Consider the following 25183-nt stretch of genomic DNA (forward strand, 5'->3'; position numbering starts at 1 on the left):
GTTAAAAGTTGACATGCTTCCAAATTCTAATATTAGGTTGCCATGGTCATGCAATTTGTTTGCCCTATATAAATATGCAAATAGATTTAAATTCATTAAATTTTTAGTAAACTTTCAAACATTCGTTACTGATTTACTGAGAAATGAAGAGCTTAGGCAAAATATGAAAATTACCTAAAAGTTTGTTCCTTAATATATCTGAACAGTTTTAAAACTACAAATATAATTTAAATTATCTTGAAGAAATTTTTAGAAAACAGAAAAAGTAAAGAAATATGGAACATCACTGTCTCAACACGGTAACTGTTAACTTAGTGATAAATTTCTTCCAGTGTTTCCTATGCATTTTTAATTATCATAGGGAATACACAATTTTGTATCCTAGTGTTTTACCCCCTATTTAGCCTTATCTCATAAGCAATATTCTTAACCTTGATTTTAATGGTTTAAAGAATTGCATGCTATATATACAAATAGTTTGCCTTTTCATTTCCCATTTTCTTTCAGGCTGTTTCCCCTATTTAACAGACACAAACAACCAGACACACAAAAACAATCAGTGGCCCGTTAAATTAAGGGACTCGTTTTATTTCACTAAGTTTAAATATATTTTATTTAATCAGTTAACTGATTTTAATTGCTATGCCACCGCCCCACCCAAACCAAGAACTAGAATATTGCCGGCCATTTACATCTGATTTCTCTCTACATGTGTTCTTGCCCTAGTCCATCCTCCTGCATGTCTTAGAGGTAACCACTCTTTTTGAGTTTTGTGTCTGCTGCTTCCTTGCTTTCTGTGTATTTGTTTTGTCTCATCCACAGTCGTGCCGAAACAATATATTGCTTAGTTTCACTTGTTTTAAACTTTATAAAAAGCTATCACAGTAGATACAATCTTTTGGCGCTTACTTTTGTCATTTAACATTGTATCACAAAGATTATTTTATGTTGTATGTGGCTATAGTTCAGTCGTTTTTACCACTTACTAACAGTAAATGGGAAAAAAAACCTAATTTGCTTATTTTTCTGTTAATAGACATTTGAGTTATTAAGGTTTTTTGTTTTAACGATTACAAACAGTTTTGTTATAAACAGCCTTCCACATGTCTTCTGTACGTGTGCATATTTCTCTTGTGTATGTCTAGGACTGGAATTGCTATGTCTTAGGATATACAAATGATCAACCTTAAAAAATAGTCAAATTCTTACCCAAAGCGTATGACAGATTCTGTCAATCTGCATCCTCTCCAGCACTTGACATTTACAGTTTTGCCAATTGAAAGAGTGGAAAATGGTTATCTTATTGTGCCCTTAGCTTGCATTTCCTTGCTTACTAGTGAGTTTGAGCATGTATCTTTCCTTTTCTGTGAAATGCTTGTTCAAGTCTTCTGCCCGTTTTTTTTCCATTGGATCATTTGTCTTTCTAACTGTAGGTGTTCTTTTTATGTTCAGAATACTAATAGTTTGCCAGTTATATTTATGACAAATATCTGCTCTCAGTTTGTATCTTATATTTTCATTTCTGTACGGTGCTTTTGATGAAAAGGAGTTCTTAATTTTTATGTAATTGAATTTATCCATCCTTTATGCCTAGTGCTTTTAGGAACTTAATAAATTTTTCTCTATATCATCATCTTTGTTTTCATCCGAAAAGTTTAAACTTTTGCTACTGATATGTAAGTTCTTAATCCACCTGTAGTTGATTTTTTGTTTGTGATGAAAGATAGAGTTCCAGTTTCATTTTCATTCGTATAAATAACCCTTTTTTTTCATTATATATATGTATATATCTGGACTCTGTTTTTTGACTCCTTATTTTATTCTACTTGGAAATTTATCCCTGCACCAAAACCATGCTGTTTTAATTACTGTAGCTTTATAATTAGTCTTTATATCTAGTACAGCATATCTTCCCTCTTTTCCTTTTTCGGAAGCTCCTTAGTTATTCTTGGCCCTTTGTTCTTCCATAATACATTTTACAGGCAAATTAATTATTCATCACAGACTGTGCTGGAAAACCTCTGCCTTTCCCCTTTGTGCACCTGCTTCTGTAAAACTCATGACTTTGAGAGCAGAGCAGAATGTCCACTCTTTGAAAGTAAATGTATCCCAAAGAGAAGGGAAGAGGGTGAGCTACATATGACATATTTCGTATCTGAAACTCATCCTTCAGAAAAGTCATTGTAGTATTTCTGGGAAACACTGAGTGAGCAATGGGCCAGGAAGCCAGTGAGGGGGCGTAGGGAAAATTTCTTCAAGGAAACTAGAGGACTGTGACTAAGACCTCCCCCAACTTTCAACAATTTTCTAAAATTTCCAAGACTGACTCTGGAGTAAATCAATGTATCACACTTTGTAAATTGTGGTTATTTGTGTGTCTGTTTTCCTTCCCTGAATGTAAGCTGCAGGAAGGTGGAAAACATTTTCTGTTTTCTTCCCTGTTCTATCCCCTCCCATGTGGAATAAGTGGATGATGTGAAGGGAGTTACTGAGTGATGTGAAGGTGTTTAGAACACTTCATGTCCTACATAAATATGTAAAATACACAAATAAAGTAGGAGACTCACAGTGGACATTTGTGGCCATTGAACAGAAGTCCTTTGTTAATGCTTCTTAAGAATGATGAAGAAAAATAGCCTCTTTTCTCATGGTTTTTTACTTTGTTTTACCTTAAGAAGCCTGGCTCCGATACTTAGTCTGTTTCCTTCCCCTGTTTCCATTAGAAATCATACAGGCATTCTCTACTTTAGGATCTTTCTGTTTATGGTTTTAGCAGCATAGATTTTTGTAAGAGGTAACTAGTAAATGATTACAAGATACTTTTTGAATGTAAATGCAAAAAAAAAGTATTTTATAATAATGGATGAGAGAAGAGAGAAGAAGAAAGGGTTTCAACACTCTTTCATTGAATTTCAGCCCCTGAATGTGTGGTAGTTCCTGGAATGATGGTAGTCAGCACTGATTCCCAAGCCCATCGCCTCTGCTGACTGGAAATACAGAGTGATGGGTCCAGGCTTCCAAGAATATGTGACTGTCCTTGAGGGAATACTGAAATTAACCCGTATTCTATCCAAATTCTTATAAACCATTAATACTTTATAACTGTTAATCTCCACATGGTTTCCCTATATAAACCAACTGTGAGTGCATGCTTCAATACATTTACTATTGAAGGTCTAACATGTAAAAAGAACTATAGCGCATTTCAGCCAAAGCAAAATGGTTCAGTTTTACTCTCCCTAAATTTGATCTATGTTTACATCTGTTTATAAAATCTGAGCATCCCCTACCCCCACTCTGTCGACCTAATGCTTCAGTGCTCTCTTCTAATAAAAAAATCAATATACGCGTCCAGCACTCATGAGTACCCGTATAATAATAAACAGAATACACACTATTGAGAGAAATAATTTCAGGAAAAAACCGATTAGGATCAAAAAATAGATGTTATGCAATGTTAGGAATATAATAATCCTTTTTATTTGACAATACCATTTTCTTGAGAGATCCTCAATCTTCATTAAAATGAAATATTTTGGTGTTCTTTTCCTGTACACAATTAACGATGCAATTTAATCTAAGGAATTCTAATTAAGATGTTTTAAATCTTTGACTTAATTCAATTTTATAATTTTTTTCTGGCTGTCTTTATTTGATGAATATTTATAACATGAACATTTATAAAGGTGTATTTTTATTCTAAGTCATCAATTTGATATCAGGTAATACCTGAAAATATTTTATGGTAACAGGTGTATCTTTTTTAAAAAGTATTTCTTTATTTTCCTGGAACTGTAATTGTTTTATTTTTATGCTGTGTTGTATTGCTTATTTTCCACTTCATAGAAAATTTTACATCAAAAAATAAAATATGCTTTAAAAAATGTGACTTATTTATACCTTTGCAAATACATCAACATCTTATGCAAAATAGGGAATGTGTGATTCAGATTATTCACTCCTTTACTAATCTTTGATGGTTGCACTTTGATAAATAAATAGATCATCTAAGATTCAATAGGCCAATTGCAGCATATAATAGCTATTCAGAGGCAATTAAACTGCCTTTTTCCATGCCGGCGTGCGAGCCGCCCTTTCACAACCTTCAGCTTGATTCGTGGTGATTCAAAATTAACTTAAAACTCTTGTTTGCTGACAGCTTAAAGCTTAATTGACTGAAAGCCAAATAGAGTGTGTTCTGTATTCAGCACTGAGGCTATTGATAAAGCCGTGTGTAAATTGCGCGTGGTGAAAGACAGCGACTGGGCCTCCTGTTCTTGTATTAGCCCACAACTCAGCATCGCTGTGCAGTCAGAACTGCTTTGTCAAGCCTTTCATCACACCAGGTTAGCTCTCTCTGGAGCTCCTCCAGCAGCCGAGCAGTCCAGTATTGAGATTCTCGGATACAGTGGGGCCTGCTATAATTCTGTTACTTATTGGTGGTTTCACTTTTTTTTCTTTAATATAGTATTGGCCTTTCGTTTCTGAACAGGGCTGTTGGTATCATATTTCAAGAACCTACTAATTTTCTGTATTTGTCACTTTCGGAAAGAGCGGCATGTTTAGGTTTAGGGGATTTGAAACATATTTTGAGAAAAACAAGTATCATAATATTGATTTGTCTCTCTTATGAAAATTGAATCTAGCCATTTTGAACATTTAATTAGGATAAGGAATGCATGCTTAACAGCCTTGAGTATAATGCAACTATTACACTGACAATTACACTGCCGAGTTCTTTCGATACTTTTACACAAAAAAGATTTCAGGCATTATAGGTTGCCTTATACGTATGTGCATTTCTTTTTCGTAAATTGATGCCTAAGGAGTAAATGAGATAGATTATTAATACATGTTAGTATATTCTATAAAATTTCATAGTTACGCCTTTTTCCAAATAAACCTAAGTAGATCCAGTTGTAGCGAGAAGATAATTTGCATGTAAATATACATTAACAGAGAATGAAAAACTCAGAAACAAAGATAAAACAATTTTCAGAAGCACTTTATTTACTGTTGTCAGCTATTATGTTTATATATCTTGAAACTCTGTATACTTTACTTTTTGATGTGAAGATTTTGATCTGATATTGATTTAATAACTTAAAAATGTAAGCTTACTATGTAATATATTTCAAAGATATTTCTTAAGTAGAAGTTATGTTTTACGTTTGGCTTTTTGGATTAATTCTGTGTACAGTGACATTTAAATATGTTTGTCATGAACTCTCCCATCTATTTTTCATCTCTTGATTTTATACAGTCAACTCTTCAGTTCAATATAGGAGATTCATTACCCTTTTTTGGATTTTTTTTCACTTACCCTTTTTTGCCTCTATTAATTAAACATTTGAAATGTGAGAAAGCTTAAATTGCCTATTATATGTCCTTACATTTTAATGTGGTTGTTTTACTGTTTAGGGCATTCAAATGAAAAATACAAAATAAAATCTAGTTTTGATAATAATTTTGATGGAAATATTTGTAATAATGAAAACGTTTTTTCATTATTTTGTGTTTCATATTGTACATAATAGCATTGAAAATATATTCTGCATCTTAAACATTTGCTGGCAAAAAGGGTATTTTTTATTGTTGTACCTTTTATTTTCTTTTTACTTTAGCATAAGACTTAGAATGGGATATTGCTATCTCTTACTGATATTCTGGTAACCATGGCTATCTAATTTTACCTGCCTTCAAATTGATTTCCAATAAGAACCTAGTCTATTCATAAAGAATAAGGATAAGTTGCAACTTAGTTTCAAAATGACTTAATTTAAAATAGTGTGTTACTCTTATATGCTTTTCAATAAAATAGTAATCATGCTTCAAAATGTAAAATCCAGAAGAGTACCAGTTTTATTGAAGTTTCACCTATACCCAATGAGATTTGAGAGTCAAGAATGAATTGCTTTTATTGATCATGTTTTTGTATTAACAGTTAATCTAACATATTTTTAAAGGCATGAATTACTTGAAAACAGCATTTGGTCTCTTTTTCATAAAGTAGTTGTTTAGTATTTACAAAACAATTGTATCGTTAAGAAGGGCATATAAAACTCCTTTTCTTATTTTTACCTTTTTTTTTTAAAAAGGAAGCTAAATTTAATTGTAGAAATAAGGCATTCGTTTTATTTTACAGTAATTAAACAACTGCAACGATAAAAAAGCAACTTATTACTTAAAACTTAGTACGGAATAAATGTTGATTGGTATAAATAGATGTTATAAATATTGATTCTGAAGTCAGTAAGAGATTAGCAGTAAGAGATTCGTAGTACAGATTCTGAAAGGGATGAAAGCACTTTGTCAGGCTTTGTTGACTCTGCCATAGTGTTTTGTAGATTAAAAAATGAGAATTTACGTGAGGTTCTGAAAGAGTTAACCTATTTCAAGAACGATGAGGCTAAAGTGAAATCCAGTGGTACAGATTTTATAGATAAAACATTTTAAAAATACTACATTTTCTGACAAACTGTTATAATTAGAAAACTTTTATTTTATTAATTTATTGTAAAACTCTATTTTCAGATTTTTTGAGATTCCGGGCTCTTTTAGGAAAATGTGGCTAATTTATATTCACAGCATTGATGCTAACTTTAATATTCCCCTTTTCTCTTGGTATCTGCACGTTACACTTTTACATGAGTTTTAGTTTTACTTTTTTTCTCCATTTTTCCGAAGAAGTTTCTCCTTTTTATAGTGACTGGACTGTTAACTTGTTTTTAGTTAACTCTCTGATTGTTCAGTGTAACTCTTAATGTACCTTAACAAGTGAAAAGGAATGATGATTTTATATTTCATTGTATACTCAAAGTGCATTTCAGTGCTGCAGGTAAGGGAAAATTTGACCATTAAAAAATCGTCTGTGATGAGATTTGGTTTTATGTTACCCTCTTTAGTTTCTGAGCTTTGAAATGTTTTATACTTTGAAATATAATATTATAATACATTTACCAAAGTGTTCAAGCAATATTATATCTGTTCGTATCTTAGCAATTGAAATTTTATTTTGTGGCATTGATAGAAAAATGAAAAAGTCATAGATCAAATGGGCTGGTAATTAAAATGCTAGAAAGTTTCTGTTACAGTTTGTATTTGTACGATGTGTATTTGACATTTTAAAGTACCTATAGTGGCTATTAAGCTAAAAGAATACTTTTATATTTAGTTATCTAAGTACTCCTGGGAAACCATCAAATGTCATCCAGTTAAATAAAACATGTTCATATAATATCGTGACTCTCTTTAGGTTGAAATCTATATTAAAATTGGAAGTGATAAGTTGTAAAACTGCAGATGAGATCATAAGTATCTGGCCATATATTTTTATTTGAGCTTTTAAAAATGAATAACGAATTAATGTCTTTCAAAAACGATATCTTCATTAATATTAGCTTGAAATTGAGAGGATTAGTGTAATAGCATACGAGCATTAACTTCTTAGAAGTACAGACAGAGAAAATTACCTCGACCATCAAATTTATGCATATAGTCCAATAACATTACTAAATACAGATCATTCTGTATTATTTACTCAATCTTTCAAGTAATAGAAAGAAGATAAATATATCTTAATTTTCTGTCTACCTCATGATATCTAAAATAACTCAAGGTTCATTATAGTTGATATGCAGCAATTGAGATGATCATATATTGAAAGAGATATGAATAGCATTGATAAAAGAAGCATTATTTTAAAATACATTCAGGATCAAAGCCAAGATTACTTTCTGATGAATTCTCTATTGTGATTGACTTAATTTTGTTTGGCTTATATGCGATGCTGAATTATATATGATGCTGAATGCTAGGAAAGACATCAGATTTTGTTTGAGTTGATCAGTCAGGAAAAAGTTGATTGTGTTTCTGTGGGTTATGCCATGTTATCCAAAAGAGGCTGATCATTATATTGGTGTCCTTTTTACTAATCATTGGAATAAATTGCTCTCTAATCTAGTGGTGAATATGTGTAAGTATTTGGGGCATTTTTTGATAAGACAATGCGTGGTTAAACAGAGCGGTTGAAACATCTCTAAGTGCTAATGAGCACATACTTGGTAGTCTATACTAATGCTTTAGTGGATGCTGAACAAGTTTAGATGTTAAGCTTTTTAGGAAGAGTGAATGATGGCTAATGATTATTTAATGACAGATCTCTGGACTGAAAGGCATTTAGCACTCAAAGTATACTGCAAAACCTATTTCTCAAAGCTTCAGACAGGTTTATTTGGTCTCACCTTGAATAGAACAGTGCTGTATTGATTTCATTGGTGTGGATTTAAACACACTATCGGCTTAGAATAGCACTAGTATGCAGTAGAAAATGATTGTCTTAACCCTTATGGAGACTCCAAGCTATTCTCTGATACTACGATGTAAACTTTGGAAATGATCATCAACTTACTTGCAATATTTGGAGTTCAGTATGTGACTTTGGAAAATATTTGTGCGTATGAGTTTATAGTAGACATTTACTTACAGGGAGGTTTATGTAGAGGTAACCAAAACTTAAAGTTATATTTTTAATAAGTTTGCATTCGAAATTTTTACATTTGTTGCAGATAGCCCCAGTAGAAAATAAATATAACATTGTTAGGTACTATAGACCAAAACTTATTAAGACTTTTTTCTAATTATAAATTTTGCTTTCTTGTTAATTTTTAAGAAACGTCTTTAATTTTGCAGTATTTGAAGATACGTAGTATAGATTTATATTGAAGCCAGTGTCAAATATTAACCAATTTCTATGCAAACACTGACTTGCGGCCAGGGACGATTCTAGAAATCCATCTGGACTCATGTTGCCATCAGTACCCACTCTCTTTGTGCCCTTCAGCTTGTCACTTGAACACTTAACCTACTTGACCTTCTTTATCTGTAAAATACGGGTATTAGTTTGATTAGAAGATCTCTGTGATCCCCTTTTCCTCTGAAATTCTGAAATTTCCCCTAACAGTTATCTAATCTTGGACCTAGGAGATGCCTTAGACACACTGCTTCTGGTGTGTCTTCTTTTCCTTTTAAATTCTTAATGGTTTATCTATTTTTGTAAGAGTTTGGAAAGTGATTGTAATAAGCATTTAACTGTGTCATTATAATAAATACAGTCTTAGTAGATAAGTGAGCAGATGGACTTCAGGTTTTTCTGGATTTTGTTTTGTTTTGTTTTGTTTTAAATGGGGACCCTATTACCTTTGACATATTTTCAGGTGCTTTTTTTTAAAACCATAAATAAATACTGTTTCTTATTTGAGTATTTGTAGAAATCAAAAACATTATATAATATATATATAAACTATATATAAATATATAGTATTAGAAAAAATACTCAGTTTTTTCTTTTGCTAATAAGAGAAACCATTTTATTTGAGAAAAATGTAAACATAAAACATCAATATACATGTATTTTCCAGGTTTTTACATAGGAAAGTATCTATCTGTCTTAATAAAAATGAATTAAAACAAGAGGAGATTATAAAGCTGTCTGTTCACAACTCCTGAGTGTAACCTAATGATTTGTGCTAGTCAGGCAGAATTTTGAGGAAATTATTATATGTTATCGTGTAGCAGGAACAGATTTTTTTTTAAACCTGTCTTTTTAAAATAGCGTGTCGTCTTAAAAATCTGAGTGTCTGACAACATATATGCATAGGTTAAGACATTGAGTTTTTCTCTTAGTGTTCACTTCAGGAGTGGTAGCTTTTCTAAATCCACAGTCGTAACTAATCAATGGCTTAGATATTCAGGATGACTAGGTATATACGCTTAGCCTTTTTCAGTTAAACATTGGAAGGACTGTGCAAAGATTCAAGGCTCAAAGGCTGCTTTAGTGTGTAATGTGCAAGATAGGCAGCTCAGATCCAAATTACAAATGGAATGAACTAATTAATAGGAAATCACATAAAACAGTAAGATGAAAGAGAATGTTACTATATTTCAATATCTATATATGCTTACTTGCAAAGGTACGTAATAAAAAAATCATGTAAACAAAAAAGATCTGTGACAAAAACATTTGCTGAATAACAACTAGAGTCAGTTTGATAGACTAGTTATCCTGATTGTAAAATGAAGAAGTGTAAACTAATTTCAAAATTATCTACAATAATTTAAAAGGCACATAATTCTCTCTACATGAAGCTTAAAAAATGATATGAAAGCAGAAACATATAAAGAGATCAGAAATGAAAGTCGTCTATAACTGTCTAATAGTAATTCAAGTGTTCTTTTTCTTCAGGCTCTCTGAAGCTACTTAGAAATCTCTTCGGAAAAAAATGGACTAATATGTCATTTACACACATGTGTATTTCTTAGGCTATAGATGGTCTATAAATGGTCTATAGATGGTCTACTTTTTCTATAGGTGTGGGCTAATAATGAGTATATTCTTAACAGTTTGAGGCTGTGGCTTATTTTTTCAGTGGCTTTTAGATTTTTATCACAAATGCTTAGTTAACTTTTGCTTATTTGTCTTTTTATTTTTCAAAGCCTTGCTTTTTTGATCATCTGTTAATGTGGTTAGTAAAATAAAAGTCAAAGATATTTTTGACCGTTTAATTTCTCCTTTAAATTTCCTTACTTATCTCTTTCTCTTCTTATTTTATTTCTCCTTTTAAGTTTAAAAGGACTTTTCCTTTAAATTTCGTTAGTTAGTTAGTTGTTAGGAATTGTATGTTAATCTATATCAAATTTTAATAACTCACAGGATGCTTTAAAAAAAGATTAAATGTTATATATTTCTGCTAATTGTGGGCTAGGTTTTAAAGTCTTTACTGTTAAACTTCACTTTAGATTTAACCACCACAACTTTTCCCAGATCTGCTGTTACTTCAAAGGTCTGGCCATTAATTCCTGTTATATTATGTTGCCTCTGACGATGTTGCATTACTTCTGCTTAACACTTAGAGTGAAGAAAGCAAAAGAAAAAAATAACATGTGAATAAGTTGATTGTTTCTCAAAACTGGAGAAAAATGCTATAATCTACTGAGAAAAATTAAAGCAAGAAAACCCTTAGAAGTTCTAACTTACTTTAAATAAACATTTTAAAAATGGTAATTTTAGCTAAATGTCATTGTTTCATTATTGTGATCAAATGTATATTAATTCAGAAATACTACAATTACTTCTTATAAATGAACAGATGTACTTGTTAATTTCTCAAAGATAGAACAAGGCAGTTATCCCTTTTGGTCTGGTTTTGTATCACTGAGAGAGATACCTAAGTGAAAAGATTTTTAAGTGACTCCAATAAATGATGTCATTTTATGAATAAAAATGACCTCAGGTGTAACAATTCATTTTTCAGTGTGCTGTAATGCACAAGTGTAAGATCTTCATAGAATGACTTCTAATGGTCCACCAAATGTTGTCTCGTGTTTCGTTTGATCTTTTAAAGAAACACATCATTATGTCTACTCCAGTATTTTTATAGGAAAATCTCATCACAGAAGTTGCCTTTTTCTGAACATTAACTGTATGAAAAAATTATGAGAATTATTTGCTATGTTTTTCAGATTTATGTAATTTTACAAGCCACTAACCACTATTTCTGAAACATTCCTTTCTTCATGAAAAAGCTAATAATGTTCTTAATATTACAATTTATAGTTTTTAAAACTTGACATGAATCTCAGATTCACCCTTGAAAGGTAAAGTAAACCAAAAATGAACATTATTCTTGATAATTATTAGCTACAAGATTTCTGATTACATAAATGTCTTAGATAGATACTTGGAACTTTTTAAATCCAGTTTCCTCAAAACTAAGAAATTTCATTCCTCAAGCTGAGAATGTTCATACTAACAGTAAAAGAGAAAAAAAATGGGCTTTTTGATGTTTAGGTAGAGAATAAATAGAAAAATAAGATAATGCAGATTGTGGAAAATAAGAGTAGAGCTTGTCTGTGTTAAGAATAAGAAATTGTTACAAGAATTACTCAAAAAACATACAAGTTGCTGTCAAAGCTTAAGGTTTCTAATTACCAAAATAATTGACATATCCCCAAGAGAGTGATAATTTTCTTAGAAAAAGAAAATCATTTTTGAGTGTTCATTTATTTTGCTTTTATCTGATTTTGCGGAAGGTAGGTTTGATGTATTTTGTCAAAGGCACACACACAATGCATATACGTGCAAGAGGCATTATTTTAAAATGGCTTAATCAGCAGCCGCAGAAAGATGTACGCATTTGCAGAACTATTGTGGTCCAGCAGGGGGCTATGGAGCATACATACAAATTAATAGAATGTTTGTTTACTTTGGTGTTCAAGTGATAGGGGAAATAGAACAGCAGCAACAAAAACAGCAAAAGCCTCATACAATTGGGAAGCAATTTCCGTATGCTCCATCAGTCGGTGTGAGGAAAACCCAATAGATGTGTCACAGAGCAACTAAAGAATACTTGTAATGCAGTGGAGGAAACGCCTATGCTGGTGACAGACTGGAAGTATTCTACACACACACACACACACACACACACACACACACACACACGCACGCACACACTAACTTTGATAATAGAGTGAGGGTTTGGAAATTAATGTTGAAATGCTCCGTGACAGTCATTTTTAATCAGCTCATCTTTTTTTTTTTTTCCCAAGGAGGTAGAGAGGAAGATTTCAAAATGCCATGTTTTATTTCATTTTGTTTGCTTCAGAAGCACAGGTAGAAATTAGCGTTTTTGCCAAATAATCATCTGTAATTTTTATGTTTTTCCACGTCATGAAAATTTATCTGCCATATTTTGTAAAAATTGCAAGACTTTGCAGCACTCTTTAATGTACCAACAAATGTAAGAATAATATATAATATTCATATAAAAGCATGTGGTTTAAGAAAAGGAACCTGATTACATGTATTTTCAATGGCATGGACTCACAGATGCTCCTTATGAGCTTAAGAAAGCTGGATTCACCACCAAAGTGAGTGAATTCTTTCAGTCCTTTGTCACACACTGGATTGTCACCAATCTATGCCTTTTTGTGTTCCCACTTAACAAATTCATCTTTGAAGTATTTGACTAAGAACCACGGTATTTTGGATAACTGATATTTAATTAATAGAATACTAGACCATTTTAAAACCAAATTGTCTTAAACATAAATTAATATCAAAAGAATTTTGCTTATTTAAAAATATTGTTACTAAGTCTTATTTGGAAGATTACTGTTACATATGGAGTAAAATTGGACATTTTTATAGCATTGTACTTTATCCAGTCTTAAGCAACCCTAACAATAGCACAGAGTAGGTATAGAAAATGTTCTGGCCAAACATCTGTGGAAACAATTTATTGAGGGCCAACATTTTCTTCATTATGATTTAAAACATAGATAACACATTTTAACTTTTCAAAAATACAGTTTTAGCTCAGGGTACCAAGACATGAAACCTAAGAATATTATATACTTATGAGTGTGCATATAATTATGTACACATAATATATATGTATTTGTAAAGTTAACATTTTTGATTAGCACCATATAATGATTATCAAAAAGGCATATCTTAAAAATAAATTAATATTCCACTAGGCAACTAGGTACATCAGTTTAGACACTTATCAGTCGGTAATAGGTTGAGATTATTTTGATTACATCTAAGAAACAATTAGAACTTAACTCACTTTTATAAGATCTAGTTTCTTTTAGGTACTTGTGTTTATGTTTAGAAACATATTAAAATGTATTTTCATTTGACATATTTCACTGTCACTTACTATTTTAATCTTATATTTACTTAATATACAATTTTATGTATGTTTTTCATATAGCTGTAATACCACATCACATTTAAAATGTCCATGGGGCTGAGAAAAAAGAAGTAGGTAAAAATGAGAATTCAGAAGAATATTTTACTGGTCTGAAAAAAGAAAGTTGTTTTCTTTCTTTCTTTTTTTGTTTTTGTAGTTTTATTGGCTCATAGCTGTAGAGCTTTGAATGCTAAGTCTATTTGAATTGTATGCCCACACTGTAAACAGTAAATCATGTCTTAATTCTGAAAGTTCTTTTGTCCTCAAGACTGCCAAAGTTAACGAAGTTCACTTTGCTAAATTTACATTTGCTCTTTAATAATTAGTCATAAGCTAATATTTGCAAGTATACTTTATTGCAAATAAAAGAATTGTAAAGAACTCCAATGGAAACTATTTTCTAGCATGATTCAAATTATTATTTTAAATAGTCTTACATGCTGCCCTTTAAATAGTTTTTTGCTGTGAGATCTTGCAACCTACTTTTTCCCTATCATTCCTATAAAGTATAAAGTCAGTTATTAATATATAACATATATACCTTATTAAATACAAAATTGGATTTTTTTCCTTTGCTAGGCAGTGCATAGTAAAAGCAATTTATTTTTCTATAATATAGTTCCAAAACATATTAAATAATGAAAGACTGAAGACAAACACTTAAAATTGTATTCTCACTTTATTGTTATAGACATTTCTGATTTTTGAAAGTGATGTTTTAGAGTATATTGAACTTTAAATAAATTCAGGAAACATTCCTATCATTATGAGTATCTTGGACTCTATCAGTGCATGAAATTTCTGGCATAAAATTGGTATGTTAAAACCAATCTGAATGTAATGCTTTGGTTCAGAAAACCCTGATAATATGCTTGTGATATAGTTTTAAATGTTTTAAATGTAGTTGTAATCTTGAAGTGAATTGTTTTTAAATTTAGCCACATCATCTCATTAATTTTTACTAGAATTTTAAAATTATAACATAGCTAAGTCAACTATAAAAAGCGTTATGATACTGAATCCTAAACAGAGAATCAGATTTCTGGTGACAGCTTTTCTAGATCAAATCACATAATTCTTAAAGCATATTCTCAGCATAGTAATTAGTGGTATCTTCTTATCTAAGATTTTAACACCTAATACAATCGCAGAGTTCCATCAATGTATGGCTAATAGCAGATCTAAAGTATCTGCTGGTAGTCCATCTCTCATAAAACCGCCGTTAACCTTAATTCAAATCCATTGATTCCTATTCCAGTTAAAACTGAAGAACTTAATATGTCTTTTAATCCTTTTATTGTAAGCTAGGATAAAATTAATTTTACCCTGGAACTGCACAAAGCCAATTAACATGATCTTTAGAGTTATTTAGTAAAGTGCTTCAAACTGTTGAATTTATCTTGACCTCTTGGTTGCACTCTCTGACTGCTTTTTAAATGAAGTAATCAATATCTCACAGCTCTTTAAATAGCTTAAACTTCTCAAATATTTTACCTGTGTTCTAGTTAAGCTGTAAGTAAAGGGTTTACTCCTGTTCCTGTAAATCTAGAGTCAATTATGCTGAATCTAAAGACAATTATGTACTTTTGAGGAACACCATATGAATTAAATGGTTGTCTTAATACAATCAAAGGCTCATATTTTGCTTTAAGTAACCCAATAATGAGGAAACATTATTTTCACACAGAACAAGTATTCTGTTTGCGACTTAAAATGTAGAACATTTATGTCCTTTACCATTGCATGTAGCTTCTGTTTCCACACAGGGCTGGTTGAAGGTATTAATTTTCTTACTGTGATAGGGTGATCAACCGTCCTGTCAAGAAAATGGATCTCCATGTCACCCTTTAGCATGATTAAATGGAGGCATGTCTCTGTGAAAAAGTACCAAATTTTCATGAGACAAATGAAACTAGGAAGGTCTACTTTTCCAGAATTATTTTGTTTTTAATATCCCCAAATCTCCCATTTGGTTGTCAGTTTATTTGTAGGAAAACAGGGCAGCTAATTGTATATATCTTGTATTATTTAAAACACAGGCAAAGCCAATAAATTAAAATGTTTCCAAATTTGAAAAAATTAAAAGAATCAGAAATTGCTGTGTTATTGTTAGAACAGTAGTAGGGATGGGCATCTGTCAGCTTATACATTTACTAATCAGTCAGTGTCTCTTTTAGGGGATCCTCTTCTTGTTCTTACTTCTTTCCTTGTTAACAAAGAGCTATCATCTTTTCAGATCTGAGTACTGGTAAAAATTACGTACCATAGAATTTCAGCATCAGTAGTGTTCATCACGACTTGGACTGTATTAGGAGCCTGTGCACATGCGAAACCTTAAATTACACCAAGTGATGTACTTGACAGCTAATTAAGATTTCATATTTTGGCCACTTAGGGGAGGGCACCGACTAAGATTCTTTCTGTTAGCTTAAGGATAAAATTTACAAATGGTGATTTTAAAGAACATTATTAAAACTTCCCTGAAGTCTTAATTCCTTCCTGTGGAGTGGGAGTTAGGACCAGACTGAAGTAATTAAACAAAAGGAACATGGAGAAGGTGGGGGACTGGGGTGGAGGTGGAGCTCTCCAAATGCCCCTGTTGTTTAATTTCCTACTGGAAGCAGCCCATGTGTGCTCCGTGCCCCCTCCCCCTTCGAGCAGTGGCCATTGCAGAGGCTGACCGGCTGGGGTCAATGCCTTGCCTATTGATCAGTATCCCTGCAGTCCCTTGCTCCAGCAGCTGCTTCATTGGCTTCTTTCAGGGCCTGCTTCAGTACATTAGAATAGAAATCCATAACCAGAGCTGTGCTCATCCAAGCAGGGGAAGAAACTAAATTAAATGGTATAAAACAATCTTGGATCAGGAGTTTGTGCCAATTCATCTTGATCTAAGATGTCACACCGGGCTCTCTGTCTGAGCACCTGGGCTAGAGGCAGCCATAGTGAAAATAGATGGAGCTGCGATCATTCATTTGTCAGCTAAGGAGCGAGGCAGCGGTTAGCAATTCCCTTCTGCAGAGGTCAGCTGACAGAACAATCAGTGCAACTGCAGAATAGAGCTTTCCTTTGAACTATTGTTATGGAGCATGCTCGTGCTGAGCCATGGGGGGAGGGGAGCTCCACCAGCTTCCTGGTTCAAGAAGACTATGTAAAGAATAAATGTATCCTGCGTGTCTCCAGATGCAGTCCCACAGAGCTCCTGCTCCTGGTGTCTGTTCTTATACATAAATAAAGTTGGTTTTAAATGCATGTCCTGAGGTATAGATTATCAAACTGTTAAATATCACTTTGTCTAGAATTAGGGTCCATTTTCATCCTTCTAAACACAGAGGCAGTGATTATTGATTTTTTTTTTTCCCTTCTTAGTATGGTTAAGCTTTTAGGGTTTTTTCCCCGCTTTGGTTACTATGAACTGTCATAGATCAGTGTCATACTTTGAATCCATAATCACATTTACATGCTAATACTTTTACTAACATTTCCTCTTTGTCTTAAAAAAATTGGAAAAAACATCCATGAAGAGGCAGAAATGCATACTACGGTATCAGATTAGAAGATATACTGTATGTTACTTAGATATTTTTAAGCTTTTTAATTGAGGCTTTTTATAAGAAATGACCTTGGAAGTTATAAAATAATTTTATAACACTAGAGGAACGTTATTATATGATGTGATCTGAAATACACCATGCAAAATAAAGCAAATCAGGAAAATGAGTAATAATTAAAAATTTGCATAGAAGAATTAGAATATTTTGAAGATGAGTCTATTCTCTGTTGTCTCATTTTAGATTTTGTCCTTTCTATACATGCTGAGAAACTAACGGCAAATTTCCTAAATTAACTTTTTTTTTTTAACAATAAAGTGTGACATGCAGAAGCTAAGAAACTATAGCAGCAACAAGAACAGATCTCTTCTGTTCTCAATTGCACCAAACTTTTCTTGGAATCCAAATAAACAGTAGCTACTGTTCGATATTACCACCTTAGTTTTTTAGATAACTGATCCCCATTTTTCCTTAAGTGCTTTAACACCATTCAATGATTCTTTTCCAATCTTACATTCTTTATATCTTACCGTTTCCATTTCTTAGATCCAACTAGGTCTTCTTGCCCACATCCTATTCTGCCTTTTGGTGCAGCTAACTAAATGGAATTAAAGTATACTAAGAATCTTTGTGCTCTAGGTGTTTTTTTGTTCAGCTTCTGGAAAGGCCATACCTACATCTCTTGCAAGGGTTTTTGAAGTCTTGTTTTACTTTTGTTTTAATTAACTGGGACTTTTAAAAGAATTCGGAGCATGACATCTAATGTTTTGGGGTGGTGTTTCCATCAGCTACACAGACCTCACCGTGGATCTCGAAGCCATCCACTTCTCTGCGTCTCCTATTAAAATCCAACACCAAACCAACCTTCATCTCCCACTTTCAGTTCTACGATACCCTCTTGATTGATTACCTCACGTCCAGCGTTCTTTATTCATGCTCAGAGTGGTGTTCAGGAACCCTAAATTCCGTTGTTCAAAGGATGAAAATCGAAATGTGAATATGACCAGTAGAGTCATCTGTGATCTCCCCCTTTCCTGACTCTCGCCTCATTTTCTACCATCCTCTTCTCGGCTCATGGAGTTCCAGCACACTTACCTATCCTCCCAATAGAAATCAACAAATTCCTGTACGCTTTAGGTTCTTATGTGTGCTGTCCCCTTAGACCATCATGTTCTCATTGATTTTTGTCACCTTTACATTTCTAATTCCTGGTTAGTCGCCTTTAAGTTCAATGAAGACAGGGGCTTTGCTTTTCTTATTCCTACTAATTTATCTTAATTCATCCCATATCAATTCATTAATCCATATTAGCACAATGCCATGCATACACTAGGCCTTCGATTCTCATATGCTGAATGAGATGAACTGTAAATTCTGCCACCAGTGGTACTCACTGTTTTCCACTTGACCACTGCCTGAGTCATCTTTTGGTTCTACTTGACACCAGTCTTGTTTTCCCTCGCAGTTCACCTTCCATACTACCACTATCATGATCTTTCTAGCAGTGACTCTCATGTCACCACTTTGGACAGAATTGTTCGATGACTTTCCACTAGCCAAAAGTTAAAAGTCTTCAGATTGCTATACAAAGGCCTCTAGTATTTGGTACCCCTTTGGCCTCCCCTGTTGTCATCCCCCTGCCTTACCTGCAGTAGTATAGATTGACAAAGGAAAGAAACAGAAGAGACAAAAATAAAACATCTTAAAGTATTCTAAGGTCCCCATTGCTCATCTCTTGGTTAGTGTACTGCTCTGAGGGCTCTGCCTTGTACTGACTTAATTAATATATTGCCAGTGTACTGAAAGAGACCAGAAAAGCTGGATGGGTTAATATTAGAAAGAACAAAAGGCTGACCTCCAATCAGGATGGCTCTAGAAATTCACTTTAAGAATCCCTCTCTAACAAGTATATAGCCATGATGGATAAAATTTACAAATAGAAAACCAAAGAGACATAACTAGGCTGAAGAAAGAAAGATATCTCCATGGACAAGTGATGGAATAGAATGCAGTGGGATCTGAGCTGAAACCACTAGCTTGGGCTCCTTTGGCTCCTATGAGCAAAGAAGACTTAAAAATATATAATGAATAAAGCTTAAAGCTGGGAGCTAGGCTATAGCTTCCTCAGTTCCTGGAAGGACGTTGAAAGAGTACGAGCATGTTGCTACTCAGTTAAAATTGAGGTTGTATTACTAAAGGAAAAGAAGAAATCGGATGCTAACTGTGTGACTGGCAGTGTTAACCATAATAGAAAATAATGAAAAGAAGTGAGCTTTATTCAGTCTGGGAGCCCAGAAACAAAACAAAGAGAAAGAGAGAATAGAGAAAATACCCAAAGAAAACAGGAGAAAGGAGAAATAATAAAAAAATAACAACAGAAATTAGTGAAATAGAAAGCAATAAAGCAGTAAGATCAAAACCGAAACATTTTTTGGAAATCTGACAAAATATGTATTTCTAGAAAAACTGATCAAGAAAGGCATGAAAAATAATACTATAGAAGGCACAAATAAACAATATTTAAAAGGATCCAGAGCAACTGATACAACTGAGATTTTTAAACCATAGAGAATACTCTAAAGAACTTCAGACCAAAACATTTACAAACTTAAATGAGGTGAATAATTCTTTTAAAACTGGAAGCTATCCAGAAGGATTCATGAAGAAATAGGGAATCAAGCTAAATAAGTTACTATCACAGAAAATGAATTCATAATAAAACATGTTCCTTCCTCTACTTTGTCCCTTCCCTGCCCTCTGCATCCCCTACTCCCTGACTCCCAAAAGGGAGTGTCCCTGAGACACAAGTCACAATAATTGTAGAGAATTTTTAGCTAACTTCAAGAATTCTTTAACAGTTTTTAAAGAACTGGGGAGAGAAAATTACTTAACCCAGTTTTTGAGGATCATATTATATTGCTACCAAGACACAACAAGAATAGTGTATGAAAAGAAAATCATAGTCCAATCTTACCTTTGTAAATAAATATAAAAAACTCTTTTAGCAAATTTAGTTCAGAGTCTGTCTGTTAGCCTGTTTCTGTCTACCTACCTGCCTATCTATCTATTGATCTCCATCCATCCATTCATCCGGAGTTTACCCAAGGAATGCAAGCATGGTTTAAGGTCAGAAAATACGTAATGTTTCAGGTGTTGATATAATTGATATATAATAGATTTAAAACATTTGATAAGGTCAGGATCCACGATTGCTCCCTCTAGGGCAAGAGAGAGGCATAGTGAAGTCAAGACTAAATCCATAGTAGACTTTAGTTATATCCACATTAGTTAATTACTTTTAAAAGTCTCAAGCATCTATGGAAAACATTAAGTTACTAAACATTAAGTTACTAAGTTATTATAAAGTTTATTGTATACATGCATATCATGATGTTCTTTATATATTCCCTGTGTAGCTCCTTTGATGTTTGAAATATCACATAATAAACATCAAACAAAAAATGAAAGGTAGACCACTTATAAAAAGGAGTAGAACTAGAAAAGGGGTAGGGCTGAGCAAAGGGCCAAATCTTAGTAGCATTTTGGGAGAGTGAGTGAGTTGTAGTTATCTTAGAGAAAGGTTGGGAAAATAAATTTTAAGAAGCAGTGTTATGTGTTACTTTCTATTTACTGATACTGATACTGTAATAAAGATTTAAAATTGTTTTCCATTATGTTTTGAGTGTCATGCTCGTACTACTTCTGCATCTGAAACTCTGCTGAGCTTTGCCCAGGTCATGACTGCTTGTGCTTCTGCATTCTGCTCCATCTGGACAAAATATTCATTCTTTGCCTTCCTCTCATTGCCCATTCATCTTACTGCCTGGCAAACTTCTACTTATCTTTTGAGTTTTAAATTCCTTTTCCTCCTTGGACAGGCTTTCCTTTTTTACATACTAGTGAGCTTCTTGAGAACCTGCACTATTTATTTTCATGTTTGCAATTCCCTGGCCCAAAGTAGATGCTCAATAAATATTTGTAAAATTAGTGGGCAGATTAATAAGTGAGTTAACAATCTTTTTTAAAAATAGATATATTAAGGTATGATTTATATTTCATAAAATTCATCCAGGAGGCGAGGATATAGCTCAGTGTAGAGCTCATGCTTAGCATACACAAGGTCCTGGGTTCAATCCCCAGTACCTCCATTAAAAATAAATAAATAAAATAAAATAAATGTTTTAATAAAAATTAAAAAATAAAGCTTAGAATCAAGTGGTGGTTAGTGTATTTGGACTTGTGCAGATACCATCATAATAGAATTTTACAACATTTTCATCTCAAGAACCCAGTCCTCATTAGCCATCATTAACCATTTCACCCCTGTCCCAGCCCTAGGCCACCACTGATCTACTTTCTGTCCGTATAGATTTGCTTATTCTGGACTATTCTGCCTATTTGCCTATTCTGTTTCATGTAAATTGAATTATGCAACACTATGTGGTCCTTTGGCCTGGCTTTTTTCCTATGCCATAAAGTTTTCAAGGTCATCCTTTTGCAGTATGTATTAGTACTTTATTCTTTTATATTGCTGAATAATATTTTATTGGATGGATATACCACATTTTGTTTACTCGTTTTGTCAGTTGATGGACATTTAGGCTGTTTCTACTTTTTGGCTATTATGAATAATACTGCTGTGGATGCTCATGTGCAAGTCTTTGCATGTACATCTGTTTTCACTCCCCTTATGGAGATACCTAGGAGTGGGATTTCTGGGCCGTGTGTTATAACTCTACGTTGAACTTTTTGAGGAACTGCAGAACTATTTTCCAAAGTAGTTGCATCATTTTACATTCCCACCAGCAATGCATGAGCATTTCCATTTCTGTACAGACTTAACAATATATGTTACGGTGTGTCCTTTTAATTGCAGCCATTCTAGTGGGTGTGAAGTGGTGTCTCCCTGTGGTTTTGATTTTTATTTTCCTAATGGCCAATGATGTTGAGCAGCTTTATTGGGCATATTAGCCATTCATATATCTTTGGAGAAATATCTATATAATTGTTTGCTCATTTTAAAAGTTGGATTTTCTTATTACTGAGTTATAAGAACAGTTCCTTAAGTATTCTGAATACAATCAGTTTTTAGGTGTATAATTTGACAATATTTTCTCTTAGTCTGTGTATATTCTTTTCACTTTCCTGATTCTGTCATTTGAAGATCAAAAGTTTTTAACACTGATGAGGTTCAGTTAAAAACCTTTTTGAAAATTACTCATGCTTTTGGTATCATATCTAAGAAATCATTGCCTAACCCAAGATCATGAAGATACACATCTATATTTTTTATTACAAGTTATTTAGTTTTAACTTTTATATTTAGGACTCTCATCCATTTTGAGTTTGGGTTTTTTTTTTGTATGGTAGAAGGTGAAGGTTCAAATTCAATCTTTTGCTCATGGATAACCAGTTGTCCCAGTGCCGTTTGTTGAAGAGACTGATTGCTCCTAAATGACCGATCTGGAATATGTTTCTAATCATATGTATTGATAGTCTTTTAACTTCTGTTCTTATGTTTTGGTTTTCAGGTTGCTTATCAAGTGTCCCACAAATGAAAAAAATTTCTACATCTTATGAGGAAAGGCGGAAGCAAGCTACTGCTATTGTTTTACTAGGAGTAATAGGAGCTGAATTTGGGGCTGAAATTGAACCTCCCAAACTGTTGACCAGACCTCGAAGCTCTAGTCAGATTCCTGAGGGATTTGGTCTGACTAGTGGCGGATCCAACTACTCACTGGCCAGACATACTTGTAAGTGTAAAAATTCCTAATGCTTATCTGTTGCTTCTCAGTACATAGTATGTGTTAACAAAAACCTCAGAATATTGTACATATCCTGAGGTTGAATTCAAATAGAATGTTTAAATGAAGTTATTAGAAAGCAGTATAATCTATTTGGCACATTACCTTGGAGTTATAGTTCTGGAACTTCTTTTTAAAAGTTGAAGCGTGGTCTTTAAAAGTGCTCTCCTTAAAGCAACACATTTCTGAGCTTTGCGTTTCCACATTTTGGTCATGCTTTTAGCCTAAACTTCTGACTTCTAAAATAATTTCTGAAAAACTATGCAACTTATCCTGAACGTGGTTTGAAAAATCAATGGTAGGGGTGGAAAACCAATTTTCTCTTAAAAAAAAAAAAACTAATGTATAAGAGCATGAATGAGGAATTATGAATTACCTCTCTAATTTAAAAATATTCCAATAATAGTTTTTAAATGACTGAAAAATTACAGTCAGAGCTGGAAGGATTTGTGTCGGATTGCTGCCTCCGGTTCTGTGGCTGTTATGTTACTGACAGGTAAGGGTGTTTTCTAAAGAGGTCTTCTGGTGCTTTAGTGTCAGACTCCCTTAGGTAAGGTCAGAATGATCCTACCATGTTGCAAAATAATAAACAGATGTGTCATCTTTAAGGACCCAATATAATCCTACCAACAACATCACAAGATATTCTTTGCAGCATAAATTGCAACATGTTCTTTTGAGGTTTTGTCCTTTAAGCAAGGAAAAAAGATATATGCTTCTTTGCTAGTTATGACAGCAGAGAGGTTCAGGGGATCACTGTCACATGCCTTTGCTGAGAAGCCAAGGAGCCATATTAGAGGTTTTTATTATTGAAGCTCTCTTACAGATTTAGCTGCCTGCCCACTCCCCCCGGCCCCTTTCTAGGCTCTTAATCCAACAAATACTTATTAGTGGTTGGTAATCTCTTGATCTCTATTTGACATTGAGAATCAGAGGGTAATAATAAGAATACCACCACCAACAGTAATAAAGCAACCACATGAGCCCCATTTTAAGCTCTTTATCTGCGTTAACTCACTTAATCCTCATAAACACCCTATAAAGTGGGTTCCTCAATTATCTCCACTTTGCGCGTAAGGCTAATCGAGTACAGAGAGGTTTCGTTAACCTGGCTGAGACGCACCTCCAGGAAATGGCGGGTTTTGTCTCAACACAGCCTGTTGGTTCCAGAGCTCGTGCCTTTGCCTGTGGTGTAAACTGCTGTGCGCAGTGGTTTCTCGTTGAAAAGGGCTCAGTAACTAACATGTGCTATTACTTTATAATTTCACGAGCGATTTCTTTTCTGTCTCTTCATTTGATCTTCAAACTAGAAATTAAGATTTCTTCAAAATGGCTCAGCCAAAGAGTGGTAAAATCTGAATTTGACTCAAGCTTCTTGGGAGCTGAAAACCCATCCCCTTCCCGTTTCCCCACCCCTCACCCCCAGCACATCTCTTCCCCTCTCCTGCAAAGGCCTCTTCATCTTTTCTCAGGTTTTTCAAGTTCCCTGTTTTCCATTCATAAAATCCTGCTCAAATCTCACCCACTCTACCAAGGGCTTTTTAATTAGGCCCAACCTTTCTGTGTCACTCTAGACAGCCTAGGACATAATTATATGTATAGCTCCTTATTTAGAGTCTTGACATTACAATATTAGAGGTTAATGAAAGCTTGACATGATTTAGTCTGGTGGCTTTCAAATTTTTTTGCTCGCCATCTCTCTTAATGAATATCAAGAAATGTCTAATCCTTTGCACATGTTTATGTTAACAGCTGAAACTTTCTAACAGTAAGTTTAAATGATTGTGAAAGATGTAATTTTGAGGATACTATAAATATTGACATTTAAAAATAAAACTATTATTCATTCTTTTTAATATATTCGATAGAATGTTTGCCATAACATAATTTGCCATATCCATCATCATCATCCATTAAAGAAAAATTCAAGACAGACTTTCCTTTAAAAGTCAGAAATCTTCCATCCTTAATTATTTTCCTTGAAGAGAGAAAATGTCTACCCTCCCAGTTTTAGAGAAGTGTTCATTTGCATATTTAGCATCCGAATATCAATTCCTTTGAACTAACTGTGTCT

The 25183-nt window shown here is 33.3% G+C and overlaps 1 protein-coding gene across 6 annotated transcripts in view; it reads left to right on the top strand.

The window, feature by feature from the left end:
- The window catches only part of WDR7 (WD repeat domain 7), a 276957-nt gene that overhangs the window by 129424 nt on the left and 122350 nt on the right, over positions 1–25183 (top strand). For 5 of the 6 annotated variants that reach the window (XM_006182769.3, XM_006182770.3, XM_014557674.2 and 2 more), the window contains one exon: positions 22837–23058. In XM_006182769.3, the coding sequence (XP_006182831.1) occupies positions 22837–23058 (222 nt within the window). Of the gene's footprint in view, positions 1–22836; positions 23065–25183 lie in introns of all 6 variants that reach the window. The other variant, XM_032470553.1, reaches the window with a different exon arrangement.

This window comes from Camelus ferus, chromosome 30, assembly GCF_009834535.1.
Source record: "Camelus ferus isolate YT-003-E chromosome 30, BCGSAC_Cfer_1.0, whole genome shotgun sequence".
Classification (NCBI taxonomy): Eukaryota; Metazoa; Chordata; class Mammalia; order Artiodactyla; family Camelidae; genus Camelus; species Camelus ferus.